Below are 12915 nucleotides of genomic sequence, written 5' to 3'. Positions count from 1 at the left end.
TGATCTAAACATAAGATTTAACATGAGTTTTGACAGCCAAAGCAATGATCTTTTTTTGCATTCGTTATTCAATTGTAATTTCAAAGCTGTTTCAGTTTATTTCCGTCGCTTTGTCATATGAAACGAGCTTTAATGTGTGTTGTAAGTCTTTTTTTTAGATAAATAATAAGAAAACTCGGGTTAAATAGATAATTTATTTATTTATTCTCTTAAGATATTATTTGAACAGTTTAAAGATAAAGTCACATTTGATAAGCATTCTTTGACACCATCTGTGTTCTCCGCGACTATGTGTTCAGGACACGTCGCCGCCTTCTGGCAAACTTGTTTCTAACATTTTAATTGTTTTATAATTTGATTCAATATTACTCAATCATAATTTTGTCACTTATACCTTATAAAAAATAATATACAAAAATTGCAGTATAAAGAAACATTTCTTTTTATTAAAAAAGAAACTTTTCTTAAATTCTGATATAAATGCATTTGTCGAGTAACACAACTATAGCATATTCTTTTGCTTAATGACTTAATCAGATCACTAATTCATCACAACTCGCGAACATATCAAACTAATGCTGATCCTGTTGCGAATTTAGAGGAAACAAGCTTTCCCATTTTTGCATTCTTTCGGGAAAGAATCCAGTCATCATTCTCGGTACCGCGGAGATATTTAAATAGTTATCTTTTTCCAAGTCGTATGGTTCCCAAGTGACGTTGTTCGCTAAAGCCGGAGATACCGGCTGTCCAGTTTGCGCAAAATTCGACCACATATTCGTCATAAGTTCTACCGTAGGAATTTCCGGATCATCGTTCGAGAAGAATGGAAATTTGATCTGCATGAAGAATAGATATTGCAAATCGTCATGATGCACCACTCCTGGAAAATAATTAGATGAGTAATGAATTGGCCATAATTTATTCAGAAGGCAGATAAAGATCGTGTCTGTGTGTATGCAGAAAACTATTTCAACTTGCAAGTAGTAATATAAGAACAAAAAATAATACCGTATGGCGTAGTATCGTTCCACGTGACAAAACTGTATCGTCCTTGATAAGAAAACAGATAAAAGTAAATCGGTTGATCAGTGTTTTCTGCGAGTAATTTTACAGTGCGATGCATTGGTGCTAATACGATGTCCGCTTTGATCTGGAATACAAAACATAGTTATACGCGATCATACAACAAATTAAATATGATTAAATATGATTAAATCTATCTATGACGTTGCATTAATACTTGGCAATATTTGACGCAACGCGTCAATAATTAATAATATAAATATTGTTTATAAAAATGTACAAACTTCGCCGAGACCCTCGTAATTGTTCGGGCCGATCGGTTGGTCGCCAAAGTAAAACTGCCGCAATTCGGTACTTATGTTTCTGGAATCGGGTGTGTCGCGCGAATAAATGAAATTTATGGGCGCGAGTTTGTACCAGTCGTTGTTCAACTCGTTAATGTATGAATCATTTCCGAGCGCATGCTGTTTTACGACGTCTAGAACCAATCAAATTATGTTAGCTTATATATTAATCAATTTCAGCAATTATTTAATTTATATTTAATGATTAATTTAAAACATAGAAGTTGTAGATAAATTCGTACAAGCGACAGCGCCGCCGAACTCGTCTTTAGTGGCTCCTGCGATTAATGGGACCTTTTGGAATTGCCCTTTTTTAATAAGATCAACAGGCTGCTCGGGCAAAAATCTTTCCACACCGTGAACTTCAGGTTCTACTACTGCTGACCATAACAGCAGCGGGTGACCATACCACTCCTGAAACGTGTAAGAGTTCTTCATTTTTATATCTCAAATCTCTCTTATTTTCTTATTTAATTGTTCAAAAATGAAAGATATCTTTATTGTACAAAATTACTATTTAGTCTGCAATATTTCTATACTATTACTTATTCTACCTGATATTCTATTCTTTCATAAAAAAAAAATTACTTTTTATTAGATTATTAATAATTATTTTTCATTTATTAAGCTTTGTTTTACGTAAGTATAATATTCTCTCCACTTACAAAGAATTTCGGCATGGTGTTCGTGAAGTCTTCCACTGGTTTGGAGTTCAAGCAAACTAGCATAGCGCCCGTGGTGTCGGTTGGGCAGTTCAGTAGCTCAGCTTGCTTCTTTGCCAAGTTCGTCTGGTTCGTCGGATACGGTTCCATCGTCATCGAGCCACTCATCATGATAGCCCGATGGAACAATCCCTTGGACATCGGCGAGACCATGTGCAGCAACACGCTGAATCCACCGATGCTATAACCGGATATAGTGACGCTGTGAGGATCGCCACCGAAGGCGGCTATGTTTCGCTGCACCCATCGAAGCGCTACGACCTGATCCTTCATGCCCAAGTTTCCGGGTGCTATCGAGTCGCCGGTGCTTAGAAAGCCTAAAAAGGATAAACACAATTTTTTCTTCAGGTAAAAACGTATTTTTTAATGATGAGCGATAAGATATTATTATTTGATCTGTATTCTTTTTTTTTTTATTTCTTTGGGCGACTTTTTATCGCTCGTATTTGAAATGATCAAGAACGTGATTGCCGGAAATTTACCTAATGATCCCATACGATTGTTTACAGTGACGAGAACGATATCTTTGTCTAGCAAATATTGAGGTCCGTAGTTAGAGCTTTGACCGGAGAAGATGTAAAAAGCACCGGGATGGAAGAATACCAGCACAGGTTTCTTTACAGGCTCGCTCAATGACGGTAACTAGGGAGAGAATTGTTTAATTAGTAAATTTATATGTTTCAGCGAGAGAATACATGCTCAATTACTCACTTTTGTCGTGTAAACGTTCACGCGAAGACAATCCTCCATGATATTCTCCACACCTATTGCCGGGCAGGCGGGTCCTTCCTTGGTCGCATCGAAAACGTCGCTCCAATCTGCCGCTGGAATTGCGACCTAAAAGAAACAGAATTAAGAAAGTAAAAATAATATTCGCCAGAACAAAGTAATATTATCCTTTATGTTGTAATTTATTTTAAAATTTACTTAAACTATTTGCGAAATAATTTTTATGTATTATTACTTGTTATATCACAGTAGATCTTGTCTTTTTATCGGTTACGCTAAATTACCGCTAAATTGCGGTTACGCAAATTTGCGGTAATTTATTACGTTTATTAATTATAAATGCAAATGCACTTTACACAATGAGTTTTTAACGGTACAGTATAAGTTTTAACGGTATTATTATTAAATATCCAGTTGCAATATTTAATACTTTACTTGGAAACGTTGCTGTCCGGTTGGCGGCTCGGCGTATCTCACACCGCGGAAGGCGTAGATTGTTTTGCCAAGTCTGGATGTCAAGGTGGAACCACGAATTTTCCCAATCGGTGCTGTCACTACATGTTCCTCGGTGGAATTGTTGTCGGCGAACACAGCGACGATGTTCAAGACGATGAGGAACAAACGTTTCATGATAGCGGAAAGTAGCTCGCACTAACCGAGCCTGATGCGAGCAGGAAATTTACGCACGCAAAACAGAGTTAAACCGATTAAGTAGTATACGTGCTTTGCACCGGCGAGTACTAATAACTTCAAGGGCGACGTAAGGCCTTTTATACCCGTCTGCGAGAGGGAAGACGTGCGCGCGGACTGTAATTACTTTTCCAGGAAATCTCAGTATACCACACTTACATTTTACACACATACGCGAGGTCACGCATAACTTTGTAATTTAGATTTACACACGTACGAGACTTTAAATCGAGATGAAGTAATAATTACCGTTATATCGTGGCGAGAGAAGTGCACTTGTATATAAAGCGCTTCTCGCAAAAATACCATTATCTTCCACGGTCACAGTTCGTAACATTTTCGTTTCGTGATAAATTTATCACCATCTCTGTATTATCACGTATCGAAGAAAAAAATATGGTTTATATTACACTTTAAGTGTAACATAAACCATATTTTCCTCATTGTGGGAAAAACCTAATATAATTTAGAAAGATAGCATGAAACAGATAAAACTTTAATTTGTCTTTTATTTTAGTAGTTTTTTTTGTATAATTTGATAGAGATTTTTATTTTATATCTCAGAAAATGCAAAGGTATAAAAAAGATATTCTATACGTTTATATGCAATATCTTTCAGTTGAAATTGCATTATTTGAATTATGCAGCGGATAACAAATTTTAAACATGAAAAATTTTTGTTTAAATGTAAGTTTTTCGTGTGCAAATTTCTTGTCAGCCAAAGCAGTGGTTCTTTTTTACGTCCGTTATTCAATTATAATTTCAAAGCAGTTTTTTAAATCTATTTTTAGCGCTTTATTATTCAAAATTTTAATATTTTTTAACGTAAATATGAGAAGCCCGGTCAAATAAGTAATTTACTTATCAATTCTTTTCTTAAGACAATTATTTCATTGCATTACATGTGGAATAACGAAGTCTTATTCTGAAAATTCTTTATAAACTTTATTCAATATTAAATTTATTTAATATAAAAACATTAATGTGGACGGTGTATATAAAATATACATATATCAAATTATTAAAATGTATAATTCTTAAAATTATCTGAATGTTCTCAATTTATATCGTATTTGGACGGATATGTTTAGAGGTTCAACCTCCGTTGGACGGACACAAAGGCACGGAATTTATATATTGAACTCTATCTTTCAGTCATTTGTACTGCTAAAGGGCCACTTTTTCCAACGTCGGTTAACTTTAACCGACTGGTAACTTTTCAGAATAGCCAACTGAAAACTCGAAACTTGTATATGTATATGTATATACAAGTTTCGAGTTTTAAGTTGGCTATTCTGAAAAGTTACCAGTCGGTTAAAGTTAACCGACGTTGGAAAAAGTGGCCTAAGTTACACTTGTAAAATATGTATAAAACAACGTTTGACTAATATTTAGAATATGCCTCATATATAATGTTAGTGCTAGCTTATGTTACAGCGAGAAAATCTACTATGCTGCCAATATGTGATCAAACATACTGTACTAGATCTCTTATTTAACAGATCCTTGTGTTTCATTGGTAATCTCAACACGAATTTTTCGCGTATTCGTGCAGATCTTGTCATAAATCTTGATATTTATCTACCAAATGCAAAAGTGAAAATGATCATAACTATCGTGGCAAATACTGAATAGCTTACAGCGGAGGCGCCAGCGTGGCAATCCACGACTCTCCTAGCTCTCATAAAATCTTGTCCGAGATACGCGCTGTACTCCCGCTTCTCCGGCGGGATGACTATCAACTTTTGGGTAGCGTCTTGGAAGATGAGATCGCTGTAGGGCGGCAGGCTGTAATACATGCTGAAGCTGAACTCGTCCTGTTCCTTCCGGCCGTAGAATTGTTGCGCGTATGTGAGCAGATTGATGTACGCGTTAATCTGCTTATCGTTGTAGCCGTAATAATCGCCACGCGTGACTATAGCGTTAGCGGCCACCTTGCCCAAGTTGCAGTTCTTATAATCCGAGGTAGGGCGACGCGTGCCGTCCATACATAGCAGTTCGAAGTCCTTCGTGAAGGTATTGCGCGCCCAGAACTCTTTGCGCTTGCCGTCGGTGTTCTCCGCGACCGTCGTGTGTTTCACGAAGGCCACGTCCCCGCCTCCCTCCACCAAACATCTAAAAGCACCTGTATAACCAAAGTAATCTTCGGAAGCGTCTCTTCGGCAGTATCTCTGGCTCACTCCATGGCATAAATCGCACATGTTATCGTAAGGCACACCTGTAATAAAATAACAGATGAGAAGAGCTCGATAGAAATCATTTTTCCTACAGAAGATTCTTCTAAGGTTTTTGTTACTTTTAAACTGTTGATATACTGATTTAGAATTTTTTTTTTCAGTCAGCAATTTGAAGTACATAATTTCAGTCACCTATATTGTACTCGGTACTAAGCGCGCCTGGCACGCAAGATTTGCTGAAGTATTCGGCGGCGGCGCGCACGGAATCACAGCCGTATCCTCTGATCAAACTATTAGAGATAAGATGCGCCAATGGATAAACCCAGCCCGCAGCCATGTTGATTCCAGGGTGACAGGTGTTTTTGTCCTTAAGGTACGTGAGATCTGTGTTGTCGTCCTCTTCTTTGGCAACGGCGACGACATAATAATCTGGTGTTTCGAGATTATATACTTCGGACATAAACGGAATCAGATTGTAGTTCAATCCAGCAGTATACACATCACTGGCGTCTAATACAGCTATATCGGACTCTCTAAAAAAAAAAAAAAAAAGAATTATGCACATATAATTTTATACACTTAAATACAATGTGTATTTTATACACATTTTTTTACACACCCGTTATGTATTGATTCCATGCATTTTATCTGACTGTGACTTTTGCGACAATCCAAGTCTGGTTTCAAGAGCTGGGATCTTAAGGCAGTCTGCAACATTTGATGATATTTAAACAATTCTTAAAGCGATATAAGCAGTTTTCTTCTTGTGAAATATGTAGCTTATATCGTACTTTCATTTTTAAACATTTGTCCATTTCCGGCTGGGACGTAACGCACAATATCATCCGATTTACGGGGCAATGACGTATTCCCAATATAAGGTCTAAAGCTTTGCCCAAGTATTTTCCGTACGTTTGCTCTTCTTCAGGCAGTTTTTGAAAATCGATTGTAGAATCCTGGAATAATAATACGTGTATGCGATAAATCAGAATAAATAATAACAAAGTGAATAAACAATTCGTATTGTCTTACAGAAAACATTAAATTGTGCTGTTTTCCATATCTGGGCGCCGATTCGTACAAATCAAATACTTCTATCGGTCGTACTTGCACAGACTCATTGTAGTTTCTGGGAAAGTTGTTGTTATAATTGTTGTTTGTGTTATAATTGTTGTTTGTGTTATAATTGTTGTTTATGTTATAATTGTTGTTTGTATATGTGTCATTGATTCTGCCATCGCTACCAAAGCTTCGATTGTACCCGTTACGATTGTCCCAGTCTATGCTATATTCATTTGGATTGTTGAATCCTCTATTATTATCTTTATTATCTTTATTGTAGTCTGCTGTGCCAATTTTGTTCTTGTTGAATATTTGTGCTGCTTGCAAAAGAAATTGTTGGTATTTTTTAATATCTTCGAAGTTAACCGCGGAAGACGTGACTATCGCGCGAGATGGCACTGTGCCCCAATTGCAGGTTTTGTACTCGTCCACGGATCTGCGAGTGCCGTCTCTGCACAGTAGCTCAAATTGTTCCTTCCTCAAAGCGGCTAATAACAAAAATTAGATAAATACTTTGTTGTCTTCTCTTAAAGTTTTCTTCGTAAAGTTAACTACATACTGAAATCAAACGTCGTTGAAGTCATTTCTTGTACAGTTGTATGTATTAAGAAGGCAATGTCGCCTGCTTCAACTAAGCAGCGGAAGGCTCCCCCGTATCCTGAATAAGGATCTTGATTCGTGCACTTTTGACCAGGTACTTTCCCAATGCATAGACGGCATAGCTGATCGGAATTATCACCTGTGATTGATTTTACAGATTACAATTATAAGATAGAAATGTATATCTATTTTTTTTATGATGTTTTTGTCATCTTAAACTTACCAAGTGGATTATATTTATCAATCAATGAATTTACCGCACAGCTAGGCCCAAAGAAGTTAACCGTTGTCTGCACATGATTGTTACAATCAGTAATGTCCATTCCTCCATACTTCATAAGCTGAACAAACACATTTTATATATATAAACACATTAGAACAAAGGATTTGATTATGATAAAATTTATTTTTCTTTTACTTACAATATTAATAGGAAGAACCCAACCTGCTAATGTTCCTACGCCAGCAAAACAGGCCTTCTTGCCTTTAAGATCGTGCAAAGTTTGTACATCGGGCAGAGAGCCTTTTTTAACCACCGCAACAGCGTATTGATATTTCACACGATTCAGATCTAACTCTTGCATTATCGGTATGAGACTGTGATATCTTCCACCTACAAAGACCTCTCCAGCATCTAATGATGTTATCTTTGCATCTTCGTTCTCCACCAAACTCATACATTCTTCCTTGTTGAAAGCTTGCTTGCAAATCACCTTGAAATAGTTTTCACCAAAGAAGGCTTTTTCACGCTCGACTGCCATAGAAAAATTTGTACATTTGTACTGCTCAGCATTGGAGATAGTGCACCATGTGATATTGCTGTGTTGACTGTATGGATTGTATGAATTGTATGGATTGTATGGATTGTACGGATTGTACGGATTGTTTTGGTTGTATTGAGTATATCGCTGACCTGGAAATAATTAATTAACAATTAGCAATTAAAAATATTTAAGCATGCTATATCCTAATATCCTTCATAACATAAATAAATTGATGTAATCAAATGTTGTAATTATAATAGCGCAAGATCATAATTTATTTAATTTTGTGTGATTATTTTAGAAATTATTAAAGTTTGTAAAAAAAAACTGTTCACAACTTGACGTGCATTGCAGAGAGCAAAACGCGGTTCTGTGGCGTTAATTTCACATTTATAACGTTAATAAAAATAAATTCGTAGTACCATGAATTTGGTAGAACGTAAAACTGCACAAGAACACCAGTATCGCATAATTTTCGGGCCGCATTTTTCCTTTAAACATTGTTTGAATCAATTATGCAGACAACACCCTTAACATGACTCTTCCAGCTGCACCAGAGCTACACCCAAGCATACACAGAGCGTGACGTAATCCATTCATTAAACGAGGATAGAATGAGCAGGACCGACGCTGCAGAGTACGTTCGTTTTAACTGCCTTTCCTTATGCAAGCTTCATACTGCGTCCGACATTCGGTATCCAATAAATGAACGCGCTTTACGACAATTTTATTTAACACTATATTAATCCCTAGAAATTTTTTTATTATATAAATTGTGAATCTTGCATTACTTTCGGTTAATTTCAGAACACTGCAAGTGCACGAACGTGCGAATCGGTGCAAGCAACCTAACAGTAGTGCAAAGTGATCCAGGTTGATTGAAAATTTGCGAATTGTCGATTTGTGGCAGCGAATATGCCACGAGCAGTCGCAAAATAACATGAACAATACGAATCTTGGCAGTTTTGATTTAATATGTGATATAATATCATTGAAATATCGTGATACAATAAGAAACGAGTCGCATGCACAGATATATGATGCTTGCCAGTTCACCGGAGTTGTGTACATTTTGCACGAACATGAGAGATTCAGTCGTTCGAACTAGCGCGACAAACGATTCTCTGAAAACAATAAGAGAAAAATATGAAAAGATTTCAAAGAAAGAAAGAAAAAATTATATTGAGAAATATTGGTGAAACCAATAAAAACAGTATAATTTAATGTATATATCTCATGTTTTACGAGATTCTTACACAAAGATTACTCAGCATGGATAATATATGGAAAAGCATAAGATTTAAATATATCTTCGCTTGCATCTTGATCACCTTTATCACATCTTGCATAATCAGCATATCGCCTATCAATATTGGTTAGTCATTGGTATATAAAAAAAATTGCATTTTAAAGCGGATTCTTTAAATGGGATATTTTTCTTTCAGATGAGTGCAAGTGCGAAGCAAATGTGCAATCAGGTCAACATCTCAAGCAGGCGGCTGATGAGATTAGTAAGAAGAGATCTGTGCATCAATTAGCCATACTGGTGCCATTTAGGGATCGTTTTGAGGAGTTGCTAATGTTTGTACCACATATGCAGAAATTTTTAGACAAGCAGAATATAGATTATCACATATTTGTATTAAATCAGGTATTTATAAAAATATACAGAAGAAATTAATAAATATTAATTATTTGAATATTTCATATACATTGCATCTTTTTAGGTGGATAGGTACAGATTTAATAGAGCATCTCTTATAAATGTAGGCTTCCTCGAAACGGAGAAAGCATTTGATTATATCGCGATGCACGATGTAGATTTATTGCCTATGAACGATCAATTGTCGTATGCATATCCAAGTGCAGGACCTCATCATATATCATCACCAGACTTACATCCCCGTTATCATTACTTCACCTTCATTGGTGGCATACTACTTATTAAAAGGTACATTTTAATCATGACGAAAAGTATGCTAATAAAATATTGTGATATTAACAATCCATGTGCATATTTTCACATTTTAGAGAACATTTCATACAAGTGAACGGAATGTCCAATAAATACTGGGGATGGGGTCTCGAGGATGACGAGTTCTATGTTAGACTGAAAGAAGCTGGTTTAAGCGTCAGTCGGCCTCAAAATGTATCAACAGGCACACATGATACATTCAAGTGAGTATCATTTTATTGGAAAAATATCGATGTGTTTATCGCAAGCTGCAGAATAAAATATTTGATACTTGAATTTGGCAGTTATTAGACATATGGTATCTATTACAGGCATATACATGACAGAAATCATAGGAAGAGAGATATGACAAAGTGTTATAATCAACGCGAAGTCACTAGAAAGCGAGATAGACAGACTGGTTTGAATAATGTCTCGTATAAAATACTAGATACAATTAAGATGACTATATCAGACACTTCTTTAACGGTAATTAACATTTCGTTGCTATGTGATAAATCAAGCACACCTTGGTGCGAATGCGAGAGACTAGTCGGATCGAAGGATCAAGGGAAATCAAAAGAAAAAAAGAAGGCTAATAATAGTAAACTCGCAACTGGTTTATAATCTAATACTGATTCATAATGCTAATAATTTAATTGTTAATAATATTACAAATGTACTCGAGCAACAAACACACTCTTCCATTTTTTATGTACTCGCCTTAGGTAAAAATAAAACAGTTCCCTATAGTTTGTTCATATATCGTTTGTAAGAGAGATTCTGTTATAATACGTTATATATCTCAATAATTTATATAAATTTAATGGTTTATTAGACATTTATCAAAATTATTTTTAAGAAAATGTCAACAAACCATCAACATATATATTACATATCTCAACAATTTGTATAAATTTAATGGTTTATTAGATATTTATCAAAATTATTTTTAACAAAGTGTTAACAAATTATCAATTTTAAACATTTTTATACATTTTGTTATTTATTGTATCCTTTTTAAGTATTTTATTTATATTGAATAAATTGTATATATTTTAATATTTTGTCAATGGCACATTTACCTTAATTACAATTCTGTATGTTTCTGCATGATTTTGGTTTCTAGATCCGTGTGAAGTTTCTGCACGGTTCTAATATGTTTCTTTATATGTTGTTCTGCAGTTGAATTCTCTAAATCGTGGAGTTGCCCTCTTTGGGCTGCTTCCAGAGCTCCTTCAGCGTGCAGATGTCGCAGTTTAAGTAATCTTCCTTCATAGTGCAGTAGTTCTTCCTGCAACATAGCATATATTTCCATAAAATGGAATTAACGAAATCATCAACCCGCATTCAATTTATTTACAGAAATATTAAAAAATTTTATTAACCGTTTTCTTAGAAAAATAAAATTAATTTGATTGCAGTTTAACATGAAACTTATTATTGCTACAACTATATATGAAGAGAAAATCTGTGAGACTGAATTATATCTTACCTTTAAGGATGCTAGCTCTTCAGAAGAGAATTTTGCTTCTAATGCAATTCTCCATAATCCTTGTACTTTAGGTTCTGTGAACTCTCTATGATTTGGTCCTTTTGCAGCAAGCCTATCTAAGCGATCAAATCCATTTCTTATCTCCAAATGTTTTTCACTGAAATAGATACAATAATAAAAACTGTGATTCATAAATATGTATAAAATATTTTGACATATATACCGAAGTAAATTTGCCTTTTCCATGTGGTTTAACTTCTGATTTGGTATATTATTAGATAATTCCTCTTCTTCTTCTAATACATTCCAGCTTTCTGGTTTAAGATGCAGGACATCTAAAAATGTTAGGTATAATATATACACATAAAATATAAAAACCAAATAATCTATATATTTTACTTATATGTGCAATACTAACTTTCTGCTTTTTCTGCATCTCCTGACTGTTCTTTCAATAAGCTCTTGTATTCATCCACTTTGTCTTGATGATGTTGGAATTCTTGCTTTAAAGCATCAAGCTCTTCATCTAGAATATAAGCATATATATGATATATATGCAATGTGTAGACAGCTATTTTTCTATTGATAAAAAATAAACATACCAGTAAAACCAGCCATTTCAGCTTTAGCCCACAATTTGTTCAATCTTTTATCATCAAACATATCCTTTGCAGCATAATTGCTGCCATCATTCAGTGCTTTGTGAATTTTAAGTAATTTTGGATCTTCTGTCTCAGCGAAATGTTCCAGTATACCATATGTGCTCATTATTCCTTTAATAAAATAAAAAGTTACATCAGTGACATTCAGTACAGTAGAATAAATAAAAGTAACAATATAATACAAAATTACCAATGAGTTTCTTCCTCAGGCGTGCTTCTTCTAAGCCATCAGGATCTTTTCCATCAGATTTGAAATGCTTGTATGCGATTTCCTCCTTATCATGAATCTTCAGGTCACTGAAGATTGATTGCAGCTTAGTATCTGTCAGACGCTAAAGTAAAGAGGAAAACTCATATTATTTTTAATTTTAATCTTTAAGCAATCGATTACTTACGTTCTTCGCTTTAGCCCAAAGTATATTTAATTTGGCCATTCTAAATGGTTTATCCAAGTCTCTGAGAGAAGTTGGAAATTGCGAAGAGTCTACATGTTTAGGTTTGTTCGCTTCGGCCGAGTATTTATTTTCTCCTACACTAGTATGTATGGACAATAAACCCAAGTTTATTAACAGTATAAATTGTGCGTTTAAAAGTACCATTTTTATATTTTATTCGAAATTGATCAACCATGTGACAATATGTCTTTCAGTGGACAAATAAAATTGTCGTTACCATCACCCGATTTTTAGCTGG

At 34.9% G+C, this 12915-nt stretch overlaps 4 protein-coding genes across 5 annotated transcripts; 1 reads left to right on the top strand and 3 right to left on the bottom strand.

The window, feature by feature from the left end:
• Nucleotides 1-180: 180 nt before the first annotated feature.
• Nucleotides 181-3774, bottom strand: LOC105672628 (esterase FE4). Its single transcript, XM_012367693.2, has 8 exons — nucleotides 3254-3774; nucleotides 2801-2926; nucleotides 2572-2731; nucleotides 2033-2406; nucleotides 1610-1781; nucleotides 1308-1501; nucleotides 1009-1150; nucleotides 181-880 (listed from the first exon to the last, which is right to left on the bottom strand). The coding sequence occupies exons 1-8, from the start codon at nucleotides 3446-3448 to the stop codon at nucleotides 573-575; spliced, it is 1671 nt and encodes a 556-aa protein (XP_012223116.1). The 5' UTR covers nucleotides 3449-3774; the 3' UTR covers nucleotides 181-572.
• A 654-nt stretch (nucleotides 3775-4428) lies between these two features.
• Nucleotides 4429-8696, bottom strand: Tsf2 (transferrin 2). Its single transcript, XM_067354283.1, has 10 exons — nucleotides 8534-8696; nucleotides 7770-8260; nucleotides 7571-7688; nucleotides 7307-7486; nucleotides 6718-7235; nucleotides 6477-6641; nucleotides 6305-6393; nucleotides 5878-6218; nucleotides 4853-5726; nucleotides 4429-4675 (listed from the first exon to the last, which is right to left on the bottom strand). The coding sequence occupies exons 1-9, from the start codon at nucleotides 8610-8612 to the stop codon at nucleotides 5086-5088; spliced, it is 2622 nt and encodes an 873-aa protein (XP_067210384.1). The 5' UTR covers nucleotides 8613-8696; the 3' UTR covers nucleotides 4429-4675; nucleotides 4853-5085.
• Nucleotides 8697-9065: 369 nt separating this feature from the next.
• LOC105672625 (alpha-2-macroglobulin receptor-associated protein) lies at nucleotides 9066-12821 on the bottom strand. Of its 2 annotated transcripts, XM_012367688.2 has the most exons (8): nucleotides 12618-12821; nucleotides 12413-12554; nucleotides 12163-12333; nucleotides 11979-12086; nucleotides 11784-11895; nucleotides 11561-11717; nucleotides 11151-11359; nucleotides 9066-9235 (listed from the first exon to the last, which is right to left on the bottom strand). In XM_012367688.2, the coding sequence occupies exons 1-7, from the start codon at nucleotides 12819-12821 to the stop codon at nucleotides 11156-11158; spliced, it is 1098 nt and encodes a 365-aa protein (XP_012223111.1). In that variant the 3' UTR covers nucleotides 9066-9235; nucleotides 11151-11155. The 2 variants fall into 2 exon arrangements, with proteins under 2 accessions (XP_012223111.1, XP_067210414.1); XM_067354313.1 differs by lacking the exon at nucleotides 9066-9235 and having other exon boundaries at nucleotides 10665-11359.
• Nucleotides 9232-10828, top strand: beta4GalT7 (beta-1,4-galactosyltransferase 7). The gene is made up of 5 exons (XM_012367689.2): nucleotides 9232-9486; nucleotides 9557-9762; nucleotides 9839-10062; nucleotides 10143-10289; nucleotides 10398-10828. Exons 1-5 carry the CDS (start codon nucleotides 9348-9350, stop codon nucleotides 10690-10692), a joined length of 1011 nt encoding a protein of 336 aa, XP_012223112.1. The 5' UTR covers nucleotides 9232-9347; the 3' UTR covers nucleotides 10693-10828.
• Nucleotides 12822-12915: the final 94 nt, after the last annotated feature.

The sequence above is a fragment of the Linepithema humile genome, chromosome 4 (assembly GCF_040581485.1).
Source record: "Linepithema humile isolate Giens D197 chromosome 4, Lhum_UNIL_v1.0, whole genome shotgun sequence".
Taxonomy (NCBI): Eukaryota; Metazoa; Arthropoda; class Insecta; order Hymenoptera; family Formicidae; genus Linepithema; species Linepithema humile.
This window is presented reverse-complemented; position numbering and strand designations above follow the sequence as displayed.

What these genes read in the sequence shown, in the direction of transcription:
- Tsf2 (XM_067354283.1), bottom strand. Translation starts at nt 8,612, where the DNA reads ATGTTTAAAGGAAAAATGCGGCCCGAAAATTATGCGATACTGGTGTTC. An exon ending in ATGGAATCAATACATAACGG is followed by an intron (nt 6,219 to 6,304) that starts GTGTGTAAAAAA and finishes TTTTTTTTTTAG; the next exon opens with AGAGTCCGATATAGCTGTAT. An exon ending in TAGTACCGAGTACAATATAG is followed by an intron (nt 5,727 to 5,877) that starts GTGACTGAAATT and finishes ATTTTATTACAG; the next exon opens with GTGTGCCTTACGATAACATG.
- beta4GalT7 (XM_012367689.2), top strand. Translation starts at nt 9,348, where the DNA reads ATGTTTTACGAGATTCTTACACAAAGATTACTCAGCATGGATAATATA. An exon ending in CATATCGCCTATCAATATTG is followed by an intron (nt 9,487 to 9,556) that starts GTTAGTCATTGG and finishes TTTTTCTTTCAG; the next exon opens with ATGAGTGCAAGTGCGAAGCA. An exon ending in ACATATTTGTATTAAATCAG is followed by an intron (nt 9,763 to 9,838) that starts GTATTTATAAAA and finishes GCATCTTTTTAG; the next exon opens with GTGGATAGGTACAGATTTAA.
- LOC105672628 (XM_012367693.2), bottom strand. Translation starts at nt 3,448, where the DNA reads ATGAAACGTTTGTTCCTCATCGTCTTGAACATCGTCGCTGTGTTCGCC. An exon ending in ACACCATGCCGAAATTCTTT is followed by an intron (nt 1,782 to 2,032) that starts GTAAGTGGAGAG and finishes TACACGTTTCAG; the next exon opens with GAGTGGTATGGTCACCCGCT. An exon ending in ATTACGAGGGTCTCGGCGAA is followed by an intron (nt 1,151 to 1,307) that starts GTTTGTACATTT and finishes TTTGTATTCCAG; the next exon opens with ATCAAAGCGGACATCGTATT.
- LOC105672625 (XM_012367688.2), bottom strand. Translation starts at nt 12,821, where the DNA reads ATGGTACTTTTAAACGCACAATTTATACTGTTAATAAACTTGGGTTTA. An exon ending in TGAAATGGCTGGTTTTACTG is followed by an intron (nt 12,087 to 12,162) that starts GTATGTTTATTT and finishes CTTATATTCTAG; the next exon opens with ATGAAGAGCTTGATGCTTTA. An exon ending in AGATGCAGAAAAAGCAGAAA is followed by an intron (nt 11,896 to 11,978) that starts GTTAGTATTGCA and finishes TAACATTTTTAG; the next exon opens with ATGTCCTGCATCTTAAACCA.